General features: G+C 35.2%; 2 protein-coding genes across 2 annotated transcripts; both read left to right on the top strand.

Annotated features, from left to right (window-relative positions):
* Window positions 1-1,127: 1,127 nt before the first annotated feature.
* On the top strand, window positions 1,128-10,338 carry LOC109004668 (ABC transporter B family member 2-like). The gene is made up of 12 exons (XM_018983301.2): window positions 1,128-1,578; window positions 1,697-1,751; window positions 1,889-2,064; window positions 4,394-4,594; window positions 5,006-5,265; window positions 5,730-6,270; window positions 6,427-6,806; window positions 6,990-7,405; window positions 7,777-8,018; window positions 8,108-8,355; window positions 8,666-9,078; window positions 9,471-10,338. The coding sequence occupies exons 1-12, from the start codon at window positions 1,276-1,278 to the stop codon at window positions 10,010-10,012; spliced, it is 3,777 nt and encodes a 1,258-aa protein (XP_018838846.2). The 5' UTR covers window positions 1,128-1,275; the 3' UTR covers window positions 10,013-10,338.
* A 10,975-nt stretch (window positions 10,339-21,313) lies between these two features.
* Window positions 21,314-22,778, top strand: LOC109004667 (transcription factor MYB39-like). The gene is made up of 3 exons (XM_018983300.2): window positions 21,314-21,628; window positions 21,781-22,560; window positions 22,704-22,778. The coding sequence occupies exons 1-3, from the start codon at window positions 21,366-21,368 to the stop codon at window positions 22,741-22,743; spliced, it is 1,083 nt and encodes a 360-aa protein (XP_018838845.1). The 5' UTR covers window positions 21,314-21,365; the 3' UTR covers window positions 22,744-22,778.
* The last annotated feature ends 3,131 nt before the right edge of the window (window positions 22,779-25,909 follow it).

Below are 25,909 nucleotides of genomic sequence, written 5' to 3'. Positions count from 1 at the left end.
GCTAGGTTGACCGCTAGTTTATATTTTTTTTTTAACATTTTTTGAACATTTAAAAAATATATAATTTCACTAGTGCTAACTTCTTTAAACATTTGAAAAAAAAAATTAAAATACATGTACTAATCTATGGGGCAAATCCAATTAAGGTGCTAACTAGCATTTTCCATACTATTATGCACACATAGTATTATGTAGATAAAGCATGTTATATGGATGTAGGTATTACATATGCACAGTACGTATATTAATTAATATATATTAGAAATATTTACATTAACATATATGCATACACATATATATATATATATATATATATACATGACACGTACTTATTTGCTATAAATATAATTATAAGTATAAATTGTAATATTATATTGGTATAATTTTGGTTTTAGATTGATATATCAATGAAAATTATAATCTCTATTCATTTAATTTATATTTATTTGTTTATTTATATATTATTTATTTTTTAAATGAAAAAAATAACATACTTAAATATCAAGATTCTCGAGTTGAACTCAATTGAACAGTACTTGGTTTTATTTGAATTCAGAACCTTTTATAAGACTTCTTTAGATAGAGAAACAATATCATCTCATCATTACAATTTTTTTAAATTTTCACACAAAATATAACAAATAATTTAATTTTTTAAATCATAAATAATAATAATATTAAAAAATAATATTCTAACAATATTTTATTTAACTAATCTAAAACTATCTTATCTCACTATCAAACGACCCGGTTGAAGGTTTTGAGCTGAATTTTTTAGTCCAACTCTAATATATACGAGCTATATATGCTCAAATTAGCTAGATTTTGGATAAATTTTAAAAAACGAGGCTAATTGGTCGTTCGAATTCGACTCAAATGCAGCCTTAACAGTTAACTGTGCCATCCTTTTAACTTTCACTTTAATGACCCATCTCGCTCGGGCATCTAATATATTCTGTTCTCTCTCTCTCTCTCTCTCGTTTTAATTTTTATTTTTAGGTTCCTTAATGAGCCACCTATCCAACTGTTTTCTCCTCATCACTTCTTTTTCCAAGCACTTGTTACTTTCTGTTGTAATTTAATGTTCTATGTCTTATATCCAACTCCCCACCACCCCATCCTTGTCATGTTATTATTCTTCTACAACCTTTTAGCTTATCTTCTTTCAAACTTTCACTACTCTGCAGCATACAGCTTTCTAGCTCAACTCAGTACTCTTTTCTACCATAAACAGGCCGCCTTAATCTCCTTGTCCACTTTTTGGGGGCCAAAAATATGGCAGACCCAGGTTCATTTTCCGGCAAACATGATGCCAATGATATTATGAAGCTGGAAAAGAAGAAGAAGAAGAAGATCAAAGGAGATGAGGAGGAAAAGAAGCAGCGCCACTCGGTTCCACTCCTTAAACTATTTACCTTTGCCGACTTTTATGATTACATCCTGATGGGCATCGGATCAGTTGGGGCATGTGTTCATGGCGCTTCGGTGCCTGTTTTCTTTATTTTCTTCGGGAAGTTGATTAATGTTATTGGGATGGCTTATCTCTTCCCCAAAGAAGCTTCCCACAAAGTTGCCAAGGTAAACATCAATATCTCATCATCTTTTCCGGGATTCATTTTCCTTGATTCCCTTGAGTGAGATGGAGTACTACTAGCTGCAAATCACTGACATACTTTATTCAATGTTCTGTGTGCAGTACTCTCTGGATTTTGTGTATCTAAGTATAGCTATACTGTTTTCCTCATGGACAGGTAAACAAACACTTTTAATTTTCTGGCCGAGCGAGCATTAATTATTTATTAATTGCTCTTGATCATCTTCCTCCTCCTCGCATGAACATGATGTGTGTAATTATATATATAATTATACTTAATAAAATTATATATAGAGGTGGCTTGTTGGATGCATACTGGAGAAAGGCAAGCGGCAAAGATGCGGATGGCATATTTGAGATCCATGTTAAATCAAGATATTAGTGTCTTTGACACTGAATCTTCCACCGGAGAGGTGATAGCTGCAATTACCAGTGACATTATTGTTGTTCAAGATGCTATTTCTGAGAAGGTAATTTCGATGAGCAATGCTATACAACCTTCCATCTTCCACACAACAAAATTTTTAAAATTTTTTTAATATTTTTTTGAGTTTATTCTTTTTAAACTAATTCAATTTTTCTATTCATTATTTATATATTAAATATTTAATAAAAAAAATAAAAATTAAAAAAATTATAGTGTGTGGAGGTTATGTAAATAGTATGAGGTTGTGTAGATTTTTTGAATTTGAATTTCTTTCTTTAATTAATTATTTCTTGCAATTCTTTATTTTATTTTATTTTTAAATTTTGGGTCCCGGCCTAGCTAGCAGCTAGTACCCAACCAGCTCCCTCTAATTACCCCTAGTCCTTAATTATCTAATTAATAATTATATATGATATCTTAAGCCTAGATTAATAATCATGTCGATACCATATGTAGATCATACTTGGGCCCTAGATCTGTTGACAAATCCGTGTGACATTTAATTAAGAGTGCATGCATAATGTTCATATTCCCGTCTCATCTCTATCGCATTGTTCCGATGTAGCTACATGCATTGTTTATCAACCATTAAATTATTTTTTATTAATTTTTTTATAATAATAATGGGAAAGAATGGCCTCTCTACCCTCTCTACACCCACCCTAGAACGTACACCCTGGCCTCACTTGTATTAGCTTAAACAGAAAAAAGTTTCTTCTAATTAACTTCAATGGGCTTTATGGAATTTTAATGAAAGGTGCCACAAAATATTTATTTTTTGCTACTTCATAATAACTCAATGGCCTGACATAAATTATAGAGTAATGTTACATACAGTCGTAGAATGCATAAATACCATGCAGTCGTTTTAAAAAAAAAAAGATTCATTATTAAAAAATTAATTTCTTTTCATGTGGATTCTATATTTATTTATTTTTTTAAAAGTAATTGAGCGATGCTTATATATTCACGATTGTAACTACTATTTTTTTAATTAATTATATCCCTCCTCCTTTTTCAGAAAAATAATACATGAAATTAACATCTTTTTTTTTTTTTCCTCTCTCTCTTCTGTGGGTTTTCTTATAATCTCAAATTATTTGATTAAGCTGCTATTGAGAATCTAAATCAAATAATTTTTTTTTTCTAAAAATTAATCTGAAATTGGAATAAATAAAGGCATACAATCAATACTACTCCAGTAGGTATATACAGAAAGGGCACCAGACCTGACTGTAATTTTTTTTTCTCTGCAATTTGAAGTAAATGCAGTCACAAGTGGCATTTATAAGTTAGTTGGGTGGGTTAGTTGTGACTGTTTTTAGTGTGTTTTTTTTTTAATTTTTTCCAGCTGTAAAGGCCAAAAAAAGTAATACGTAGAGTACTTCTATTCATCCTTTTTTTACTTTAATTTAATTAGGTTGTTGAAAGAAGAAGGTAGCCTTAAACCCACCTCCTGTTTCCTGTGTGAGATCTTTGAATGGACAATATTTCATGTGCTTTACAGCGTGCCTAATTATTTGAGTTGCTCCCTACTAAAATTAAATGACCCTCACGTGATCCGTTTGAATATACATAATTTGATAGCAAAACCAGAAATCATAAACTCGAGTCCCGAGAATGGACTCGAGTTTATATATTACTCTCTGCGACTGTTCTAAATATATATTAGCTATGCGTGATACGAAATGTCATAAATACATATTATTTTTAGCTATATATATATATATATTTTTTAAACTTTCCAAAAAGCTCTGTTACAATTCTTTAATTCAAATAGGGGACGCTACAATAATTTATGGCTATAATTGTGGCTACTAAAGATCCGGGTAATATTAACTCAATTTAACTTGGATAGACTGAGCAAGGCAGAGTGGTTCCTAAACTCCAGAGAATGGGAGCATGACCTGGAAGAAAACTTCAACACGTATTCAAGCTGTAAATCTTTAAAAATCTGTGTGCGTATATATATAGGAACAGACCCAAGTCAGATCACTTTGCCGCGCGCAGTCATAACGTTGGTCCTTAATTATTCCTTGGCTCCATCGTTATTAAATTTTCAGAATATTCGAGGTATTCTTCTTATTAACAGCTGTGAGAAATCAACCATGAATACTTTCATGCATGGTGGGTGCACCAAACCAAACTGCTTTAAATTAATTAGATCGAAATTTATTGCGGCCCCAATCCAATTGAAGCTTGTTCTCATTCCAATTACGGTTGTTAAGTACCTGTACCTTTCATAGGTGCTACTGTTGTTCATGATCTTTTTGGAAAGTATATATATTTAAAATTTGAATTTTTAACACTCGGTTGATCAGCTGGAAAAATGTTTGAAACTCAAAACAAAAGGGTTATGGTCGGTGGTGCAGGTTGGGAACTTCATACACTACATTAGCAGGTTTTTATCAGGCTTCATCATTGGGTTTGCTAGAGTCTGGCAAATCTCTCTGGTAACACTGTCTATAGTCCCCTTAATTGCTCTTGCTGGTGGCCTCTATGCTTGGGTGGCAATTGGCCTCATTGCCAGAGTGAGAAAATCCTATGTCAAGGCCGGGGAGATTGCTGAAGAGGTCAGTTCAGTCACTATTTCAGAATCACATTAATTATTTGTTAAATCATAAAATATATGTGTTTCTCTTTTAAATGATGGCTTAATTTATTTAGTGGGACTCATCGTTTAATGGTCAAAAGCTGTAAAAAAAAGTAGGACTCATTTGATGGTTTGTTTTAGTTTCTAACTATCGCATGAAAAAAAGTAATGTTCAATACAATCGTAGGGTGTGTGCAAGTCGCATGCAGTCTCTTTAAAAAAAGTGAGGTCTACTATATGAATTTTTTTCATATCAGTTCCGTGCATGCCCCATTTGTTTTTCAAAGGGACTGCACAGAGTTTGTACACTCTAAAATTATACAAATCATTTTCTATTAAAAATTTTCGATTGGAAAATTCACATCTCTTTCTGATGTTTTGTGATTCTCAGGTTATTGGAAATGTTAGAACAGTCCATGCATTTGCAGGAGAAGAGAAAGCAGTGAGGTCATATATGACTGCTCTGAAGAATACATACGAGTATGGTAAAAAAACAGGATTAGCTAAAGGGCTAGGACTAGGCTCCATGCACTGTGTCCTTTTCCTATCATGGGCCTTGCTTGTTTGGTTCACTAGCATTGTTGTTCACAAGAAAATCTCAAATGGTGGGGAATCCTTCACCACCATGCTCAATGTTGTTATTGCTGGCCTGTAAGTCCTTCCTTTTCTCGCTTTACTTGTATTCCATGAATTAAATTATTCCACTGTGTTTCACATAGCATTTTGATCAACAATATCGTGTTTCTCTCATTCACATCAGGTTTGAGTTTAAATTACAGCCATTTTGTGCATCAAGTTCTTCCTCTCTTACTGCATTTCAAGGATATTGTATGAAACAAAAGATGTTTGGTGAGATTAAGTTCTTGAGATCCTCTAGCTAACAATGGTAGCTATTAATGGAGTTTCCCCATCGTCTGGCTCACATGATATTCAATGGACACTGAATTCCTACTGATATTCCACTTCATTGCACAAAGTACTTTGAAAAAGTCTTTCCCCATAGTATTTGAAACTTGGTGGTTTGATTGCATGATGATAATCATTTAGTTTCTGATCCAAGTTTCCTTCAAATTCCATGAAACAACAACACATTATATACTTCTATCATTGCTCAGGTCACTGGGGCTGGCAGCACCAGACATCACTGCTTTTGTCCGAGCTAAGGCAGCTGCATATCCCATATTTGAAATGATAGAAAGGGACACATTCAGCAAGAAAAGCTCCGCAACTGGTCAGAAAATGGACAAACTCGAGGGCCATATTCAGTTTAAGAATGTTTCTTTTAGCTACCCATCTCGTCCTGATGTACATATCTTCGATAAGCTGTGCCTCAATATCCCTTCTGGTAAGATTTTAGCCCTTGTGGGAGGAAGTGGATCTGGAAAGAGCACAGTTATATCTTTGATTGAACGTTTCTATGAGCCCCTTTCTGGAGAGATACTATTAGATGGGCATGATATCAGAAATCTTCACCTCAAGTGGCTGAGGCAGCAAATTGGTTTAGTAAATCAGGAGCCTGCCCTTTTTGCTACAAGCATTAGGGAGAACATCCTCTATGGAAAAGATGATGCCACCCCTGAAGAGATTACACGTGCAGCTAAACTTTCAGAGGCCCTCTCTTTCATAAACAATCTCCCTGAAAGATTCGAGACTCAGGTATATATTCACTTGTTTCATTGCTGCTTAGACTAACTGAAAAATGCATAATTCATTCAACAGATGATGCACACTAATTGAAAAAAAATATTAAATAAAGTAATAACTATACTAACATCTAATGGCTTAATAAAATGCAAATGACTTTTTTTGCAGGTTGGTGAGAGAGGAATACAACTATCAGGTGGACAAAAGCAAAGGATTGCAATAGCACGAGCAATTCTCAAGAATCCATCCATCCTTTTACTGGATGAAGCTACAAGTGCTCTGGATGCTGAGTCTGAAAAAAGTGTGCAGGAGGCACTTGATCGTGTCATGGTCGGACGAACAACGGTAGTGGTAGCCCATCGGCTTTCCACCATTAGAAATGCAGATGTGATCGCCGTTGTACAAGATGGGAATATAGTAGAAACTGGGAACCATGAGGAGCTAATTTCAAACCCCAACAGTGCATATGCATCCATAGTTCAACTCCAAGAGGCAGGTTCTCAGCAACGCTATCCCTCCGTGGGTCCGAACTTGGGACGGCCCCCAAGGTACGTCATACACTCTGATAATACTATGGCAACTTTGTCTCTCAGATTAAAATACTAAAATTCCAAGAACGCGTTGCTCCATATTACCAAAATGGAAAATGCTACGAATATTTTGTGTTTTATATTTGATGTAGAATTATCAAACCTCTCAATGACAGTCTTTTACAATAAATTCATTTATAGCATAAGGTATTCACGGGAACTGTCTCGCACCACAACAAGCTTTGGTGCTAGTTTTCGTTCTGATAAAGAATCTGTTAGCCGCATTGGTGCTGATGGGGGGGAGACTGTAAAGCCAAAACGTGTTTCCTCCGGAAGGCTGTATTCCATGGTCGGGCCAGACTGGGTTTATGGGGCAATTGGCACCGTGTGTGCGTTTATTGCTGGAGCTCAGATGCCCCTTTTCGCTCTTGGGGTGTCTCAAGCACTTGTAGCATATTACATGGATTGGGATACAACACGTCATGAGATCAAGAAAATTGCATTCTTGTTCTGTGGGGGTGCAGTTTTAACCGTCATTGTTCATGCAACCGAGCATCTCTGTTTTGGAATCATGGGAGAGCGACTCACTCTTCGTGTGCGAGAGAAGATGTTTTCGGGTAAGTTTTGATCATACCACTGTTGCCCCTTCTCTTTCCATAGATCCTGGGCAAGTGGGTTTTTGTTTTTATTTATTTATGGAGTTTTTTCCTTACTTCTATAGTGAGTGGATGCATTTATTGTGTCCTTCCAGTAACTGCAATAATAGGATCTTTTCAAGGCTAAGCGGCTAAGGTTTTTTGATTTGAAGGTTCAACATTTGCTTTCCAATGATGAAACCATATATTTGTATATATTGAATTTTCTGATATGACAGTGGAATCATCAGTATTTTTTGCCTTCTACTACTTAAAACTGTCGTTACATTAAGATTCAGAATTCAATGGTCTTCTCCCCCATGTACTTAACTTCCCCTGGTACCTTATTGCAGCCATTTTGAGGAATGAGATTGGATGGTTTGATGACATGAACAACACAAGTTCTATGCTTTCATCGCGTCTAGAAAGTGATGCCACTCTGTTACGATCAATAGTTGTTGATCGCACTACAATTCTTTTACAGAACGTAGGATTGGTTGTAGGCTCATTTATCATTGCTTTCATCTTGAACTGGAGGATCGCAGTTGTTGTCATTGCCACATACCCATTGATCATTAGTGGTCACATCAGCGAGGTTTCCTTTAAGCTTTTAGTCCCATTTTCATTTCAATCAGTGTTCAGTCTATGCAAACCATTCTTAGAAACTATTACCCGTTGTTCCAGAAACTATTCATGAAAGGCTATGGTGGAAACTTGAGCAAAGCCTATCTGAAAGCTAACATGCTGGCTGGGGAGGCAGTGAGTAACGTCCGAACTGTTGCTGCATTTTGCGCCGAAGAGAAGATCCTTGACCTTTATGCTCGTGAACTTGTTGAGCCATCTAGGCGTTCATTTGTTCGTGGTCAGATTGCCGGCCTATTCTATGGGATATGCCAGTTCTTCATCTTCTCATCCTATGGCCTGGCCTTATGGTATGTGGCTTTATCTTCATCCATCTTAACCTTTGCTATAAAAGATGTTGGTCAGACAAAAGAACATTGGTCGGTCAGTATGTTTCAACATTTTCTTGCATGTATTTGATGCTCGTTAAGGTCTCTAACAAGACCTCAAGCCAAATGAATGACTCAGGGTGCAAAGAATGCCTGATGATACACCACAAAAGAAGAAATGCCAGACTAGTAGTTTTGTTGTTACATGAGCATTTAGGTTATAGTAAAATAACTATAAATTGTTTTTATTACCTTACTATGTATGGCTTGGTTTTTGTTCGACTTGGTTCAGGTACGGTTCTGTTTTGATGGGGAAGGAACTTGCTAGCTTCAAATCTGTCATGAAATCATTTATGGTTCTGATTGTAACGGCATTAGCCATGGGGGAGACGTTGGCTATGGCCCCAGACCTCTTGAAAGGGAACCAAATGGTGGCATCAGTTTTTGAAGTGGTGGACAGAAAGACAGAGATAAGGGGTGATGTTGGAGAAGAGTTGATGACAGTGGAGGGAACAATTGAGCTAAAGGGCATTCAGTTCAGTTACCCATCAAGACCAGAAGTCCTCATTTTTAAGGACTTCAATTTGAAAGTTCGATCAGGACAGAGTATGGCAGTAGTGGGGCAAAGTGGTTCTGGAAAAAGCTCTGTCATCTCTCTTATACTGCGATTTTACGATCCAGTGGCTGGCAAAGTGATGATAGATGGTAAGTTTTCTGTAAAATATATGGAAAGACAGCAATGTATATAGGCAGAAAACAGAGTTTGTGCATTGAGGACTAGGCTGCCTGCAAGATAATTCTCTTTACCAAACCTATTCATCCCCTTTCCCAAGTCCTAACCAAATAATTTCAAAACAAAATCTAAAAATGAATTCCACTCCACATGAGTATTTGAATAGTTTTTTTTGACAGCCTTGGTGGTTTACTGTATTCAAATTTTGGAGGTGTGTTTGTTTTTTTGGATTTAGATTGAAGCTTAAATGTTATGTTTTATCTTTGTTGTGCATAGATTTCTTTGGGTACCTGCTCTGGGAATTTCCTATTTACATATTTTTGGTGGATAGTCTTCTAACAATCATTCATCAAATTTTTCACAGGGAAAGATATCAAGAAACTTAAGCTCAAATCTCTTAGAAAACACATTGGCCTAGTCCAACAAGAACCAGCTCTATTTGCTACATCAATATATGAGAACATTGTTTATGGAAAAGAAGGAGCCTCTGAAGCCGAAGTAATTGAAGCAGCTAAGCTTGCCAATGCTTATAGTTTTGTCAGTTCACTTCCTGAGGGCTTCTCTACTAAAGTGGGTGAAAGAGGAGTGCAGCTTTCTGGTGGCCAGAAACAAAGGGTAGCCATTGCCCGAGCCATTCTCAAGAACCCAGAAATCTTGTTACTAGATGAAGCCACTAGTGCTCTAGATGCGGAGTCAGAGCGAGTGGTGCAACAAGCTCTGGACAGATTGATGAAGAACCGAACCACAGTCGTGGTGGCACATAGGCTGTCAACAATAAAAAATGCAGACCAAATATCTGTTTTGCACGATGGGAAGATAATAGAGCAAGGGACTCATTCATCACTTGTAGAGAACAAGAATGGAGCATACTATAAGTTGATCAACATTCAGCAACAGAAACAGTAATTATAACAAAATCGAAACCAAATAGCCCAAAAGATTGATGCAGAGTGCTGTCTTCGATCTGTGCTGCACCCGTGTATTTATTCTTTTACCTTTTCATAAATCAACATATACAAGGTCTTCTTTGAGTGATTATTTCTCTATGAAAATAATGACAGTACAGGTTGGAGCTGAGCATGGTGTAAAAGTATATAGTGGCATTTCCCATTTTACTATATATTGCTTCTCAATTTGTCGTGTCTATAAGACATTCGTTTAGATTTCTTGAAACTTGAGGGGAAAAGAAAAGAGAACTCGACACTTGAATGTACTTGAAATGTTATATTTCACAATATATTATCTGTTTATTGGAAAAATTCAAAAAAAAAAAAAAAAAAAAAAGCTCAATCACTACTTCATGTCTAATAGTCGCCATTTTGTTGGGTCAAGAAGAAGAAGCAATTAAGGTGTAGAATCTTAAGAAGCTTCCATGCATACTTTCAAGTTCACTCCTGACCATTGCCATTTTCCATGATGTTAATCATGCATTTAGCAACCATGATTTTCATAATGGCATTTTGCAAGTTGATTGCCATAAAAAGTTATACAACCAACATGATCAGCTTGATCTGCCATAAAAACGTTTATCATTGCCTTCAAGCAGATCACGTTTTATTCATTTATATATATCATTGATAATTCTTTTTACCAACTTTCCTCTTTTTGTTTCTTTGGCTAGTATCTCCACGTAAAATTAGAAAAAGACAGGTGATACAGCTATAAGAAAAATCCCAGATATGATCTTAGATGGGAAATTTGATACCAATGAGCTAGTTTAATGGAGACCAGACATCTTTAGGCGGTGCTTGAGACAGTTTGGTTGGAAAATAACAACATGAGGATCCGATGCTCTTATTATTATATTAGTAGAAAAAAAGTAATAATGTTTTACTCACTAGATGTATAAATCTAGTTAAACGAACATTTTTAGGCCTTGTTTGGTTGTAAAATTCAGCTAAAATCAATTCAATTCAGTCTAATTTTAAGTTGAGTTTAACGTCCAAATATTCAACTCTTAAATTACTAAATTCATCTCAACTCAAAACCTCATTATATGTAGGACCTACTATATTTTTCAACTCAATATATCTTTATACGTGAGACTCACAATCTTTTTTTATTTTTTTATAAATAATACTAAACTTATCTTAACATCTAAATACATCTAAACTCATTTTAGATAAGTTCCACATAACTCATTTCACATACTTAATTCACTATTATTTATAAAGAACTTAACTTATCTTAACATCTAAACACAGCCTAAACATCTGTCAAACGTACTACCAGCTTTATACCACAGAAAAATTAAGATGCTACGTGTCTTTGTTCAGATTTCTACGTAACCTTGCAATCGTGTATCCAATACGTACCGTTAAACAAGAACAGCTTTTACATTCAAAGAGGCCGAACCAAAAACTCTCTCTTTTTAGCACAATATCCTTAACTTTTAGGAAGTTTCTGGGATGTCAAAGGGATAAGAGTTGGTTGTTTCTTGTTTCAGACTTCTTTTTTTCTCCTACTTCTTGTTATCATCGAAAGAAACATTTGAAAAAAAAACTGTAAAATTACGGTCATAGCAAGTCTAAGAACCTCATGCAAGGAAACCAAGTTTGACAAGTAATTAAAATCAACACAGAACAGTCAATAAGCAGCTTCAATATTGTTCTTTACAACCTAACCATACATTAATGTTTGTATCGGTTTATTCAAAAAGTTAATGTAACATGCTTGTCCACGAAGCCAATGAGGTAAGAAGGTTGAAAAACCCTCTGGCATATATCTTGTTGTCTTGTCTTCATGTGGCCCCCCCCTTGACGGAGTGCTAGGGTATATGATGTCACCCCATTTGAAGGGTGGATCAGTGTATGAAAAACCTGATCAAGCTAAGTGCAATGAGGTCAAAACCAACTGAGATTCTAGGAAATGTCAAAGATTTTAAGAAATATTTTAAAAAAAATATATACCTCGTTACTATAATTATGTTTTGCACATATTTGGTCAAAGTAGAAAGTTCACAGCTTTATGCGGTACAGTCACATTAGAAGGCTGCAGACAACACGCAATGGATGAATTCCTCCATAATCAAGAAAAAAATGTACCCTAACTATCTCTAGCTTTAAAAAAATAGGCTAGCCTCATGTGATCTTTTATTTACTTAAAATTGATAATATTCATTTAACTCAAAAAATGACCAAATTAAAATATATAATTTGTTTATGTTAAACTAATATTATTAATTTCACTTTAAATGAAGAAGATTGATCATCAGAGATATGAATCCGACCAACTTGTACAACAATTACTTAAATCATGATATGTACTCAAGTTTTTGTTTTTTTTTTTTAAATAAAAAATAAAACAAGAAAAGTAAAACAGCAATTGAAGATCAAGGTAGTTGGCCCTTTTATTAATTGGGGGTAGGAAACCGAGTAAGTCATCGACTTAGCCAAGTTTTGTTCATGTTGTTCTCACTATTGTTTACTTTGAAAGTTTTGCAATCAATAATACTTAAAAAGCTTCGATCGTAAGATGAGATGAAATGATTTTAGATAAAAATTAAAAGTTGAATAAAATATTATTTTTTAATATTATTATTATTTTAAGATTTGAAAAAATTAAATTGTTTATTATATTTTGTGTAAAAATTTAAGAAAATTGTAATGATAAAATGAGATGAAAAGATTTTTATATCCAAATGCCTTACAGTGTGAATTATCGGTTTTGAAAAAGAAAAATAAGCAGCATATATAATTGGTCAATTAACCTCTATTAATATCTTTTAAACAAGCACCGTACCTAAAAGAGAGCCTCTCTCTCTCTCTCTCTCTCTCTCTCTCTCTCTCTCTACATATATATATATATATATATTAAAGCTATATATAGAGATTCTCTTCAATTTTAGAAGTGATTTTACTAATTTTACAGTCATTGTTTTTGAATTAAGATTTCATATAATTAGATATATAGCAGGCCGGGTTAAAATTAATTGTACTGGCTGTTTAAAACACGTACGATATGATTTCATGTAAAACCGAGAGTCCAAAATGGGATTGATCAGTTGAAATTACTACTACTGCAATTTTCTAAACAATCTTGAAGTTATGTGTTTTTTTTTTTTCCTAAAGTTATTTAAAATATAATCATTCAGAAAGAAAAAGACCCCATTTCTTTGAAATCGACTTGTAGACTTGTAGTTGTAGTACTCATGTTCTTAAAAGACAAAAAATCTCTAGTACGGTCAAATGCAATATTATTAATTATTAAGGCTAGAGATCAAATATATATCTCAACATCATATAAAAATATATATATATATATAGCCGTGAGTGATATATATATATATATATATATATATATATATATATATATGGTAAAATACTAAAGAATCCAAGTTACAATTTTGTTTTTCCTGAGATTTTAGGTACGTAGGAGTGCATGCAGTCAGACCTGACTATCAATTAGATGTGCAGATTTTCTTGGCAGTTTGACGACACTTACCTTAATTTGTGTAATTCTGAACTTATTTTATGTATATAAAATTTGCGTTGATTTTTATCACACGTTTTTATTATTGTTTTGTTTACATATATATGTTTGAATCTGAGTTAACCTCAAATCAATACATAATTGGTACAACGTACCTGGCTAGCATCCAATTTGGCGTCCACATGATTAAAAAATATTTTGGTAAATGGGTGATCAACTATATATAAATATATATATATATATATATATATATATATATATGTTTCGTTTTTCTTAAGAATTATATAACAAAATGACAAAAATGATGACCAACGGGATGAGAGCATGCATATAAGGATTATATTATTGATTAATTTTGAAGAATTAAAAGAACCATGAACTAACAAATTAATCAAATGACCACGTGCTTAATTGCATGCAATGGTTTTGGATGATGCAACAATATTCATGAGATATCAGTACTGATCTCACGGAGCACATGTATATCACTGAAAGAATACGACAATAAAGACATTGGTGATGCATATATGTTTGGCAATGATATGATATGATATATCATAAAGACCATGCATATTTATTTATCATAAGATATATAAGACTTTATACTTTTTTTATGGTACCAAACTATATATACCTAGCTATCGGCCGGGGAGGCTCGTTTGGAGAGTTAAATGAGATAAGAATTTTATGAATAGTAGTGAGATAATTTGAGTTAATTATTTTTTGGATTTTGGGAAATGAGAGAAAAAGTTGAATAAAAAATATTATAAACTTAAAATATTGTTAGAATATAGTTTTATAATATTATTTTTGTTTGGAGATTTGAAAAAGTTGAAATTGTTTTTTATTTTTTATTTGAAAGTTTGAAAAAATTGAAATGATTAGTTTGAAAAAATTGTAATGATTAGTTTGAAAATTTTATATTTGAATTATGTTTGAAAATAAGATGAGATGAGATGAAATAAAATCAGATAATTTTTTTTTATCTCATCTTATGCCTCAAACTTGCCATCAAAGTGGTATGTACGTACTTATAAGCCAGTTGGTAAAGAGCCTTGAATTAATCCCTGATCTCAAATCCATCAAACCGAATGGGAGTTATATATATATATATATATTTTTTTTTTTTTTGAAAGAGAAATATGATCTCATTAGATTAAGATAGAGCTTACAACAAGGTGAATAAACCAAAAGACAAAACGCTTTAGGCTTGTAACATCTCTTTAGTAACAATATGCTCAATACAACTTGGACATTGTTCAATATCATAGAGATCCTCCATGCTTTCCAATCTGGCTTTTGCCAATTGATGAGCTGCCATGTTGGCTTCCCGATTGGTATGTGTGGCTATCCAGGTGGTACATGAGTCCAATACTTTGCGAGCGTCTCCTATGAGAAAACCTCCTATAGTCCAATTTGGGATGCTGGTTTGTAGCAGATCAACCACTTGCTTAGAGTCCCCTTCTAGACAGACTCGAGATAGGCCTAACTTCTTGCAAAATACAACTGCTAGTAGTAACCCATAAGCCTCTGCATCAAAGAGAGTACCTCTGAGGAGTCTGTTAGCACGAAAGGTGCCTGTGACTTGACCTTGGTGATCTCTAATGATTACCCCAATGGCAATTTCTCCCTCTCCAGCCCTCATAGCAGCATCCCAATTCACCTTGAAACCATCCTCAGCAGGCTTGGACCATTTTGGCTTCACACTGGGGGGTTTGATAGTAGTACCCCTAGAGTCCTTGAGTGCCTTTTTAAATGAAAGCAATTCAGACTTGGTATGTTGGTAAAGCATTGTAGGATGTTTGAAAACTTTGTCATAGATAAACTCATTTCTCCTTGTCCATATGCCTCTCAAGATAGTGGCTACCTCTTCAAGTTTTGGTGTGTCAAAAAGGTCCACTTGAACTGCCCAAATGTAAAAAAAAAAATCACTGTAGAAGTTCATTTTTGCACTTTCTTACCAGTTTGACACCAAACATCCTAAGCTACTATACAACCCCATAGAGCATGTCCGGAGGTTTCAGGATACTGCTTACAGATGGGACATGAGTTGTTTTCAACTACCTTCCTCCTTTGTAGATTAGCAAGAGTTGGGAGAGCCTCGTTGCATGCTCTCCATATGAACATTTTTGTTGTAGGAGGTATATCCAACTTCCATAGTTTCTTCCATATCACTGTCTCTCTAGCTTTATCAGAAGTCTCCCCTTCGAGATACCTATCCATGTCTCTGCTGAGATGATAGCAGCTTTTTACAGTGATGAGGCCATTGTTTGTCCAAGGCCAGGTCATCACATCATCCCTACCACCCAAGCTGATAGGAATAGCTGTAATGGCTTCAATTTCCTGTTGAGAGAAGAGTTCCAATAGAAGGGACTCCTTCCATTTTTTCTGTTGGGGGTCTATGAGGTCACTGTCTTTCTCACACTAGCATTCTGCATCTCGAGTGGATATCACCTTGCTTGACTGAAAACTTGGGATCCAACCATCTTTCCAAATGTTCACCTTGGTCCCATTACCTATCCTCCACATGAGTCATTTCCTTAGTAGGTTTAGCCCAGCTTGAATACCTATCTATGCAAAAGATGGACCTGGCCCCAGTCTCGAATCTAGCAGACCCACCTGGCTGAAATACTTCTGTTTAAGAACCATAGACACCAAAGAGTTTGGATGTTGTATAATCCTCCAGCTTTGCCTCGATAATAGAGCTAAGTTGAACCTTTTAAAATCCCCGAAACCAAGGCCTCCAGACTCTTTGTTGGTACTGATTTTGTCCCAACTAACCCACTGAATTCTATAAGTGTCTTCATTGTAACCCCACCAGAATTTCCTGAGCAGTTGGTTCAATTTTCTGGTGATAGAGACTGGGAGCAGAAACATCCCCATGGCATATATTGGAATGGCTTGGAGAACTGCTTTAAGGAGGGTTTCGCTCCAGACAAGTACTTTGTCTTCCAATTTGCTACTCGAGACCATGTTCTATCCATAAGGAAATGAATGCTGAAACTCTTACTCTTCCCACAAAAGCAGACAGTCCCAAGTATTTTTCAAAAGCCCTAGATGATTTTACTCCTACCAACTATAAGACCTCTTGTTGGGTAACAGGCTTGGTATTGTTGCTGAAAAAGATTGAGGATTTCTCTTTATTCAACACCTGACCTAAGGCCCTTTCATAAAGATTAAGGATATTAAGAACACAATTGAGCTCCTTAGTGTTAGCTTGGCAAAACATAAGGTTGTCATCTGCAAAGAACAGATGGCTTACTGAGATTGGACCTCTCCCAATTTGAACAAGTGCTAAAGCCCTACTACTCTCATCTCTATTCAGTAGGGAAGTCAAGACTTCAGCACATAATATAAAAATGTATGGGGATATAGGGTCCCTTTGTCTGAGTCCCTTTGAAGGCCAGAACTTCTGTTGAGGAACCCCATTAACAAGGATGGAGTAAGACACTGAGCTAAGGCAATTCTGTATGGTATTAATCCATTGCTAAGGGAACTGCATCTTGAACATTACTGCAGCCACAAAGCTCCATCCAACTCTATCATATGCCTTGCTCATGTCAAGTTTTAGAGCTATGAAACCTTTTTTTTCCTTTCATCCTTGTGTTCATGGAGGGTAATACCTCATATGCAACTAGAGTGTTGTCTGTTATTAACCTACTAGGTACAAAGGCACTCTGGTTCAAAGAAATGAGTTTGGGGAGAATGGTTTTCAGCCTATTTGTAAGGATTTTTGAGACAATTTTATACACCACATTGCACAAATTGATGGGTCTATAGTCACCTACTGTGTTTGGACTTTTTACTTTAGGAATAAGGGAGATGAAAGTGTCATTGACCTCCAATAAGCTACCACCATGATTGAGAATTTGAAGGGCAAAGTTGCACACATCCTGACCCACCAACTCCCAATGTTTTTGATAAAAATGGGCTGGGAAGCCATTAGGGTTCATTTGGAAAACAACAGTTTTGATATCCTCCTGAGTGAATGGAGACATGAGCCATCTTTTCATTTCCAAAGTCAATATAGTTTCCAGACCAACCAGACATTCCTCAATATTCATAGAACGAGATGAAGCAAAAAGGGTTGAGAAAAAATTCAGTAAAGGTGTCACCAATTGCTTCTTGCTCAGTTACCAACCTTCCTTGTGAGTCCTCAATACTTGGATAGTGTTAGTCTTCCTTCTTTGGCTAGCCTGCAGATGGAAAAAGTGAGTGTTTCTGTCTCCATATTTGAACCAGTGTTGTTTTGCTCTCTGCCGCCACTTCAAGTCCCTTTCTGCAAGTGAGGTCTCCACATCAGTTTGTAGTTGTTGCATTTGTATCAAGTGTTGTCCATCACCCACATTTTGCAAGTGACTTATTTTAGCCATTTTCTGTGCAAACCTCTTTTGGTATTGTTGATGCTTGGACTGGTTCTAGTGCACCAATCCCCTTTGGCATGACTCTAATTTTCCTCTAATGGACTGAGACTCCCCGGTCCCTATTCTGATCCTCTTCCAAGCCTCAGTCACTATGGTCAGGCTTCTCTTGGCAGTATCTGGGTGGCCATAAAAACTTGTGAACTGCCAAGTAGGCCTGGCTTCCTCCTGAATCAATGCACTAATGTGCCACCATGTGTAATTAAGTATTCTAACATGCCAAAGTTCTTTCCAAAGTAGAGCAATGCCCCCGCTCATACCTATACTCGCCACTGTAAAACAGTTGTCAATTTTTATGTTTCTTCTTATTTTCTCCATTCTTTTATTTCTACACTTAGTTTCCACTAGGAAAACTAGGTTAGGACACTTTTCCTTAGTAAGGTTTCTAAAGATATTAACTTTCTGAGGGTTCCCAAACCTTCGGCAGTTTCACACCAGTATACTCATTAGTGTTGGCAGGGCTGGGAACCAGCCTCTGCCAATGAACTTGTGTTTTCCTTGTTGTCATCCAATGGTTTAAGTCTTTTCTGTCCGTGTTGTTCTATCTCACTAATTCTCTTACAGCCCCTCTTATAGTGATCCCTCCTAGGGCGGTTAGACCTGTCTACCAAGGTCTCATTACCAACCCCTCCAATGTGGTTGTCTCCTCCTCGTGCTTGTCTTTTCCATTTTCTGGAAATGACCCTCTTGCTGGCCACTCCAGGATTCTCCTTAGAGTCTGTATCCTACAGGCTCCCTCCCGAGTGGCTCTTTGGTTTGCTCTGTTGGATTGACTCATTCCATTCTTTAAGAGGTTCTCTCTCATTTCGCTTAAGTCTCTTATGGAATCCTATTGATGGCCCGAGGACTATATGTTAAGCTTCAGATGGCCAAGGTGGTTGCCCTGGGTCTGTTTCCATGTTTGAGTCAGACCTCTGTGAGTTTGGGACTCCATGGTCAGGATTAGCTATAGATGCTTCAGACAAGACCGTTGGTGGTTTGGTATTGGGAGGTTGACTTTCTAAGTGCACTTTATGGGGAAAATCGAGAAAGATAGATGTGGATCTATCTTTATCTGATTCGACCTCTGTTGACTGCTGACCCTGGGCCCTTTGATGACCCCCATCCCGAATGTTCTCAACCTGCTCTTGCTGAAAAACTGCCAACTAAATTGGATTTTCTGTAGATATGTTTGACTTTTCCTCCTTCCTAACTTCTGATTCTCTTGCTTCTTCTTTCATCCCATGACGCTGGTTGACACCATTAGAGCTCTCGTATTTACGGCCATCGAAGGTGCTAGTATTCTTTGATTGTCCTCTGAGCCAGGATCCAAATTGTAATGTAGTCTGGTCCGTAACCTGTTGATCATGGTGATGTTGAGTGCAACTCTTGCCTTTATGGAATAGAATATCACACTGAAAACAAAAGTTTTGCAATCTTTCATACTTGAAAGATATCCAGTATTTCTTGTCCCCTAACATGAGCCATTTACCTCGGAGAAGAGGTTTGTGAATATCAATGGCCACTCGTACCCTAAGGCACCTTCCCCATGCACGTCCATCTGCCTCTGTGTCCACCCTGATAACATGACCTATTGATGCTCCGAACTCCTCCATCATGGTGGCCAGTGGGAGGTTGTGTAGTTGCACCCAAAACGCTTCAAGACTAAAATGAATGTCATTAATGGATACTACCCTATCCACCTCTAGTAGGGTAAATAGGTTTCTGTCAAAATACCAGGGGCGACCACTAAGGACCTTCTCTTTGTCAACTAGGGTCTGAAACTCTATCAAGAAGCTTTGGTCTCCTAACTCTTTAAAACGAACCCATCCTTCTAACCTCCATAGTTGAGACATAGTGATTCTAAAAGCTTCACTATTGATAATCTTATTAGCCAAAACTCTCTCAACTATGCAGTGAGTTCCATGTCTCTCAGCATCCATCCTAACGTCTTCTTTGACATGGAAGAAAGAATTTTCCTCCGTAGACAGATGGAGTCTTTACAATCGATTTACAAGATCCTCAATTTCCATTCGAGATACAATATTGAAGCAGAACAAAATGACCAATTCACAAGAAGTGAGAACTAAACCTTTGAATTTCTTCAAAGGCACTAAAACCTCACTTTACCTCCCGCGAGAGAAAAGAGAAGGCACTCACCCGGAAGTTATATATATTTATAATATCCTTTAAACTATCTCATTTATAATTCCAATAAATATAAGAATATCTATTTAATAATAGAAAAAGTGCTAGGCCTTATAAAGTCTTATAAAAGTAAGTTTGTGACTTTGTGGAGTGATATTATGAGACATCAGATTTATTTTATAATAAAATAAAATTTATAATTTGATGTATTACATAGATCAAATTAAAAAGTTTGTTTTTACTTTTTATAATATCAATTTGTAGATCAAGAATTTTTCTAATTCTATTATTTTTTATGTATGCTTTTAGCTAAAACACAGCATTTATTAATGCTAAAAAGAGATAATTATTAATTGGAAATTCAAATATTGGTGGCTTTTAAAACAGATCGAATCAATGCTTTGGGCAAGGGTACTGTAACGGGTCTAGTTTGTGATAAATTTTGGAATCGATATCGTACTGGTTAGCCTCCTAAACTGGTATTTCCAGTCTGGCTCAGTCCGATTTTTTAGTTTTAGTATTAATATTACTAATATATTTATCAAAAGCAATATGTTGAAAATCATAAAAAGTAATTAGTATATATACTTTATATTTAAAACATATGATCAAATAAATGTTCATGTTTAAATTTTATATTATAAATTATAATATAACATTATTTCATATATAATTATATAATATAAAAAATATTAGGTATAATATTAAAAATTAATTAAAATATATATATGAACCGGTTTGGTGCCAGAAAACATAAAACAAGAACCGGAACGATTTTGATCGGTTTTTAAAATGAAAGAATCGGTCCCGGACCAAATCGGTTCAGAACTGGACCGAACCAGGGCGGTTCTCCGGTTTATTTTTACACCCTAGGTCACCTACAGCTTGAGAGCCCAAAACCGCCTTTGGGAAATCTCTCTCATGCTTAATTACCATATAATATTCAAACGACACTTGCACTACCTAATCCTATTTTGGTCCAATAATTCATTTGCGAGGGAGCTTTAATTGTTCTTCCGTCCCGTCGCGCTGAAAAATGCCAAAATGGTCGTTAGGCAGCTTCCTCTTCATTGCCGTGCTTTTGCAAGCTAAGAATATCGTATGAAATTCAAAGAATGACAATGACATCATCCTTTGAATCCTGTCTCCCTTGCACCTATAAAAACCAGCATGTTTCACCCATATTTCCAATAATTGATCTACCACCTTTAACTATCCATCTCAACGTACAGATCTCATATATTTCTTGCAACATTATTGTTTGTTTCCCAAGACAATCAATGGGTCGACCCCCATGTTGTGATGAGGACGGTTTGAAGAAGGGGCCATGGACGCCCGAGGAAGATCAGAAACTAATTGCTTACATTAGCAGCCATGGCCATGGAAGTTGGAGGGCACTCCCCAAGCTTGCTGGCTTGAACAGGTGCGGAAAGAGTTGCAGACTAAGGTGGACAAATTACCTTAGGCCTGATATCAAGAGAGGGAAGTTCTCTGAAGATGAAGAGCGAAAGATCATCAACCTTCATTCTATTCTTGGAAACAAGTACGCACCTTTGAAATTCGAAAATTTGTTTATATATTGAAGCTTCGTATATTTTTTAGTACATACACTTTTCATGATGTGCGTGCGTTCGTGCGTGTGTGTGTGTGTATGGGGAATTAACCGCTACAATATTATAATTATTGCTGTTGCAGGTGGTCAAGGATTGCAACAAAACTTCCTGGGCGGACCGACAATGAGATCAAGAACTACTGGAACACTAATTTAAGGAAGAAGTTGCTTCGAATGGGAATCGACCCAACCAGCCACAAGCCAAGAACTGATCTCAATCACCTTGTGAATCTTTCTCAGTTGCTTGGTGCTGCAAACTTCAGAAATTTAATGATTCCTAATTGGGGCAGTCAAGCTCTAATTAGTAATTTACAGGCTGATCATGCCTCTCACCTGGCAAATATCCAACTCCTGCAAAATCTGTGGCAGATTATAAATACAAACCCTCTTCTAAATATGGATAATACTGATCATCTGTTTGGGATCCGAAATCTCAACCCTTTTGAAGGACTTCTGAATGGGACAAGCACTCTCTACATGAACAAGGAGCCCCTCCTGACAGGTCTTGAAGAGTATATAATTGATTCGGGACTGCTCAAGAACCCTAAAGCTCCCAGCAACTGCCCGGGTATTTCTAACTCTTGGGAAGGAGTTTCAGATGGATTCATCCCAGAAATTCTTGGTATAAAAAACAGCAGCTTTAGCAGTACATTAAATGAGAATCAAACAGAAAACCAGAACCTATTGCCAGCATTGCTTTCTGAATCTCCGGGTACGTACCATGTCAACCAAATGGAAATTAGCAAGACTACTGATCCAAATCAATCCTCAACCGAGTCAGCTTCTTCCAGTACTATCTTTGAGGCTTGGGACAAGCTCATGGATGATGAAACGAGCGATACCTATTGGAAAGATATATTGGAGTAGGTTCTATACCCTCAAGCAATTTGTTTTGTTCCATTATTTATACATATTTAAATGAGACGTTTGGCTAATCTAGCTTTATATATTTAAATGATACGTTTGGCTAATGCTTCAATATCTGATCTTTTCCTTTTTTATTCAGATTAACATCCTCTTCAACATCGCCAATTACGTCATGGTAGAGTAACATTTTTTTCACCTGAAGTGTCACCCAGGCCGGCCGGCAATGCATGCATGAGTTCAACATATATATATATATATATGAGAAATTACGTTAATTAGTTCATTCACAAAGCATTCTTGTATTTTTAGGTTTCTTTTATTTAATTTGTTAAACAGATGATCATGAAGGCCGTAGCTAACGATGTTAAGCTAGCTAGCCTCTATATACATTCAATGCATGTAAAATCTCTTTCTTGCAAAAGTGTTCAGTACTCATGTATCGAATCGTTAACTAATTTGATTATATTGTTCCAAATTTATGTTTTTTTTCTTAATTTTTTTATTATGGAGCAGTACGTACTATACGCTATTTATGTCCAGGTTTTTTTTAATACGCAAGTATATATTACGTAAGAGTACCATATATAGGAACAATATCTTACGTTAACATGCATGTTCTAATATATATAATAACGTGTTCGAACCTCTCAAATTGGCTCTATATTGGAATTCATTTTATTTTGCCATTATTATGAATGTCGATATACATATATACATACATATATATATATATAATTTGATCATTTAGCTAGCTAGTTATTAATTATAATCTTGATTTCATTATATATATTTTGCCATTATTATTTGCTTGTCATGTGTTGATCAATCATTGATCATGATCATGTAAGCACCAGCTAGCTAGCTAACACCCTAGCTAGCTAATTAAATATATTTCATATAACATTATAAAATCACACCACGCATGGCATGAGATCGATGCGGTTAGTAATTTTCAGAGGAGTACTAAACGATATATGGATCATGGATATATCGTTTTTTGTTTTGTTTCTGGTGATGAGGAGGATTAATATATAATTATTCATGTAAAGATACGTCCAAATATTTTCAATATTACATGATCCATCGAATGCGCATATATATTATTTTCGTTAGTGATATCAATGATCATACATAACTCATTATAACCGATCGAGAGTAAAATTAGTATATTATAATAATTAAGCAGCGCGCCATTAATTACGTCCCCCTCAGACGTAATTATGAGGCCAGATCAAAAGAAGAAGATGATCAAGAATATACAAGCTGTAGTACTTAAGATCCATATACTATATATATATATATATATATATATATCATACATGCATGCTCATCTGATATTGATAAAATTACACAATATTTCATTAATTAATATAGAATCGAGATTAAACTTGCTCCCAAGCCACATTTTCATTTTGTATTTTTTTTTTGGTGGATAAAGTATTTCTCTTAAACTAAAACTAATTCTGATCTAAACTTTTGAATTACTTATATAAATATATATATATATATATATATATATATATATATATATATATTGGGGATTGGGGATGTTAGAGTACTCAAACTCCAAATATCCCGAAGAGTACTGCAAATTAATGCATGCCAACATGATTTTAAGCCAAACCGGCCCTCAGAAAAGACTCGAGAAAATTTGTATAACCTAAAAGAAAGAGACCTAAGAATATTACATATTTATAATGCGCGCAAGAGTAGTCTTAAAACAGATATATATAGATATATATATATATATATATATGTTATATATACAGCGGCCTAGATCTACGGCCAGGATTACTACTGCATATCAACTAAAACTTTGACCTTTGTATATATAACATGATAGCAAAGTCAAACCATCATCTAATTCATTAATTTCTACCCTAGAATTAACACCAAATGATGAAAAAAGGAAAGAGAAAGACGCCTCTTATTAATTATTAGTGTTCAATTATAAGACGATCATTCATATATATATATATATATATATGTGCATGCATTTAATTTGGAACTAAAAAGTCAGATAATTAGCTAATTATATGCTAATTAATTATTAACCCTACAAGTTACATGTTTACTTCTCATAGAAGCTACTGACTGCTGCAAACTAAATTCACCAACTCACCGACCCCCCCATGTTCACATTTTTTACTCTTCAATTAACTGCTATATTTAGATTAGGATATATATATAGGTATACATTTCAGAACTAGCCGGCAACTATAAAGTCATAAGACAGACAAGTATAATAAGAAATCCTAACTCTAGTGCTAGCTTGATCCAATCTAGGTTATAACTTGTAATTAGTTCAGATCGGTTTCTTTGCAATTGATTCCTGTTTGGATTGTAAGATCATCTTATCTCATGATCCTATCTTATCTCAACATCCAAACACCACAAACACAAATACATATACTTTTTAATTTTAAATTTTCAACTTTTTTATCGAATAATTATTTAATCATTACAACTTTTCCAAACTTCTAAGCAAAACACAAAAAATAATTTAACTTTTTCAAATTTCAAAATAAAAATAATATTAAAAACTTATATTCTAACAATATTTTAATTTTATAATATTTTTATTCAACTTTTTTTTATCTTATTTCTCAAAATTCCATAAAACATCTTAACTCAAACAATCTCACAATTATTCACAAACTATTTAACTAGTATTCATCTCATCTCATCTCATTTCAACATTCAAATGAGATCTTAGAATCCCACCGTTGACGAGTGAAAATGTATACAGCTTGGGGGCCCCAAACAATAATAGTTTGTTCTTCCACAAACGGTAAATGAAGGAAAGCCGTTGCAAACACATATTATCAACAGGAAAGTGGCCTAGCTTCTGATCCAACGAGTGATTCCCCTGCTACAACCCTAGTCATGATCTGCTGTAGTAGGGGAAGGTGTTTGCTAACAAATAATAGTTTTAAGAGTTTTCTTTTTGTAAACTGGTGTGAGGGGTACATAATCTTCTACATTATTTATATGGCACACTACAACAAATTTGACTTTTAGAGAAAATTTTTCGTTTTTAAAATTAATTTTTTGAGACAAAACGTAAACATCGTCTCAAAAACTGTAATTATTAAAAATATAGTTTGAACTACTATTTTATAGTTCGAACAGTAGTATATATCTAAAGACGAAATAGTTCGTCCCTAAAAATATTTGCTCTAAAAAAATGCATCAATCAAACTTTTTGTTGCTCGAAATAATTCGAACGTAAATTTCTCAAATAATACCACGAAAATCAATCCCTAATAAAACAAGTTATTCCCTCATTCCTTTGTTTTTCACTCTTGTTCTCCCGCTCTCCATTTTCTTCTCTCTATTGTCATC

The sequence above is a fragment of the Juglans regia genome, chromosome 2 (genome assembly GCF_001411555.2).
Source record: "Juglans regia cultivar Chandler chromosome 2, Walnut 2.0, whole genome shotgun sequence".
Lineage (NCBI taxonomy): Eukaryota > Viridiplantae > Streptophyta > Magnoliopsida > Fagales > Juglandaceae > Juglans > Juglans regia.
The sequence above is the reverse complement of the archived record's forward strand: the minus strand, read 5'-3'. Positions and strand labels throughout refer to the sequence as shown.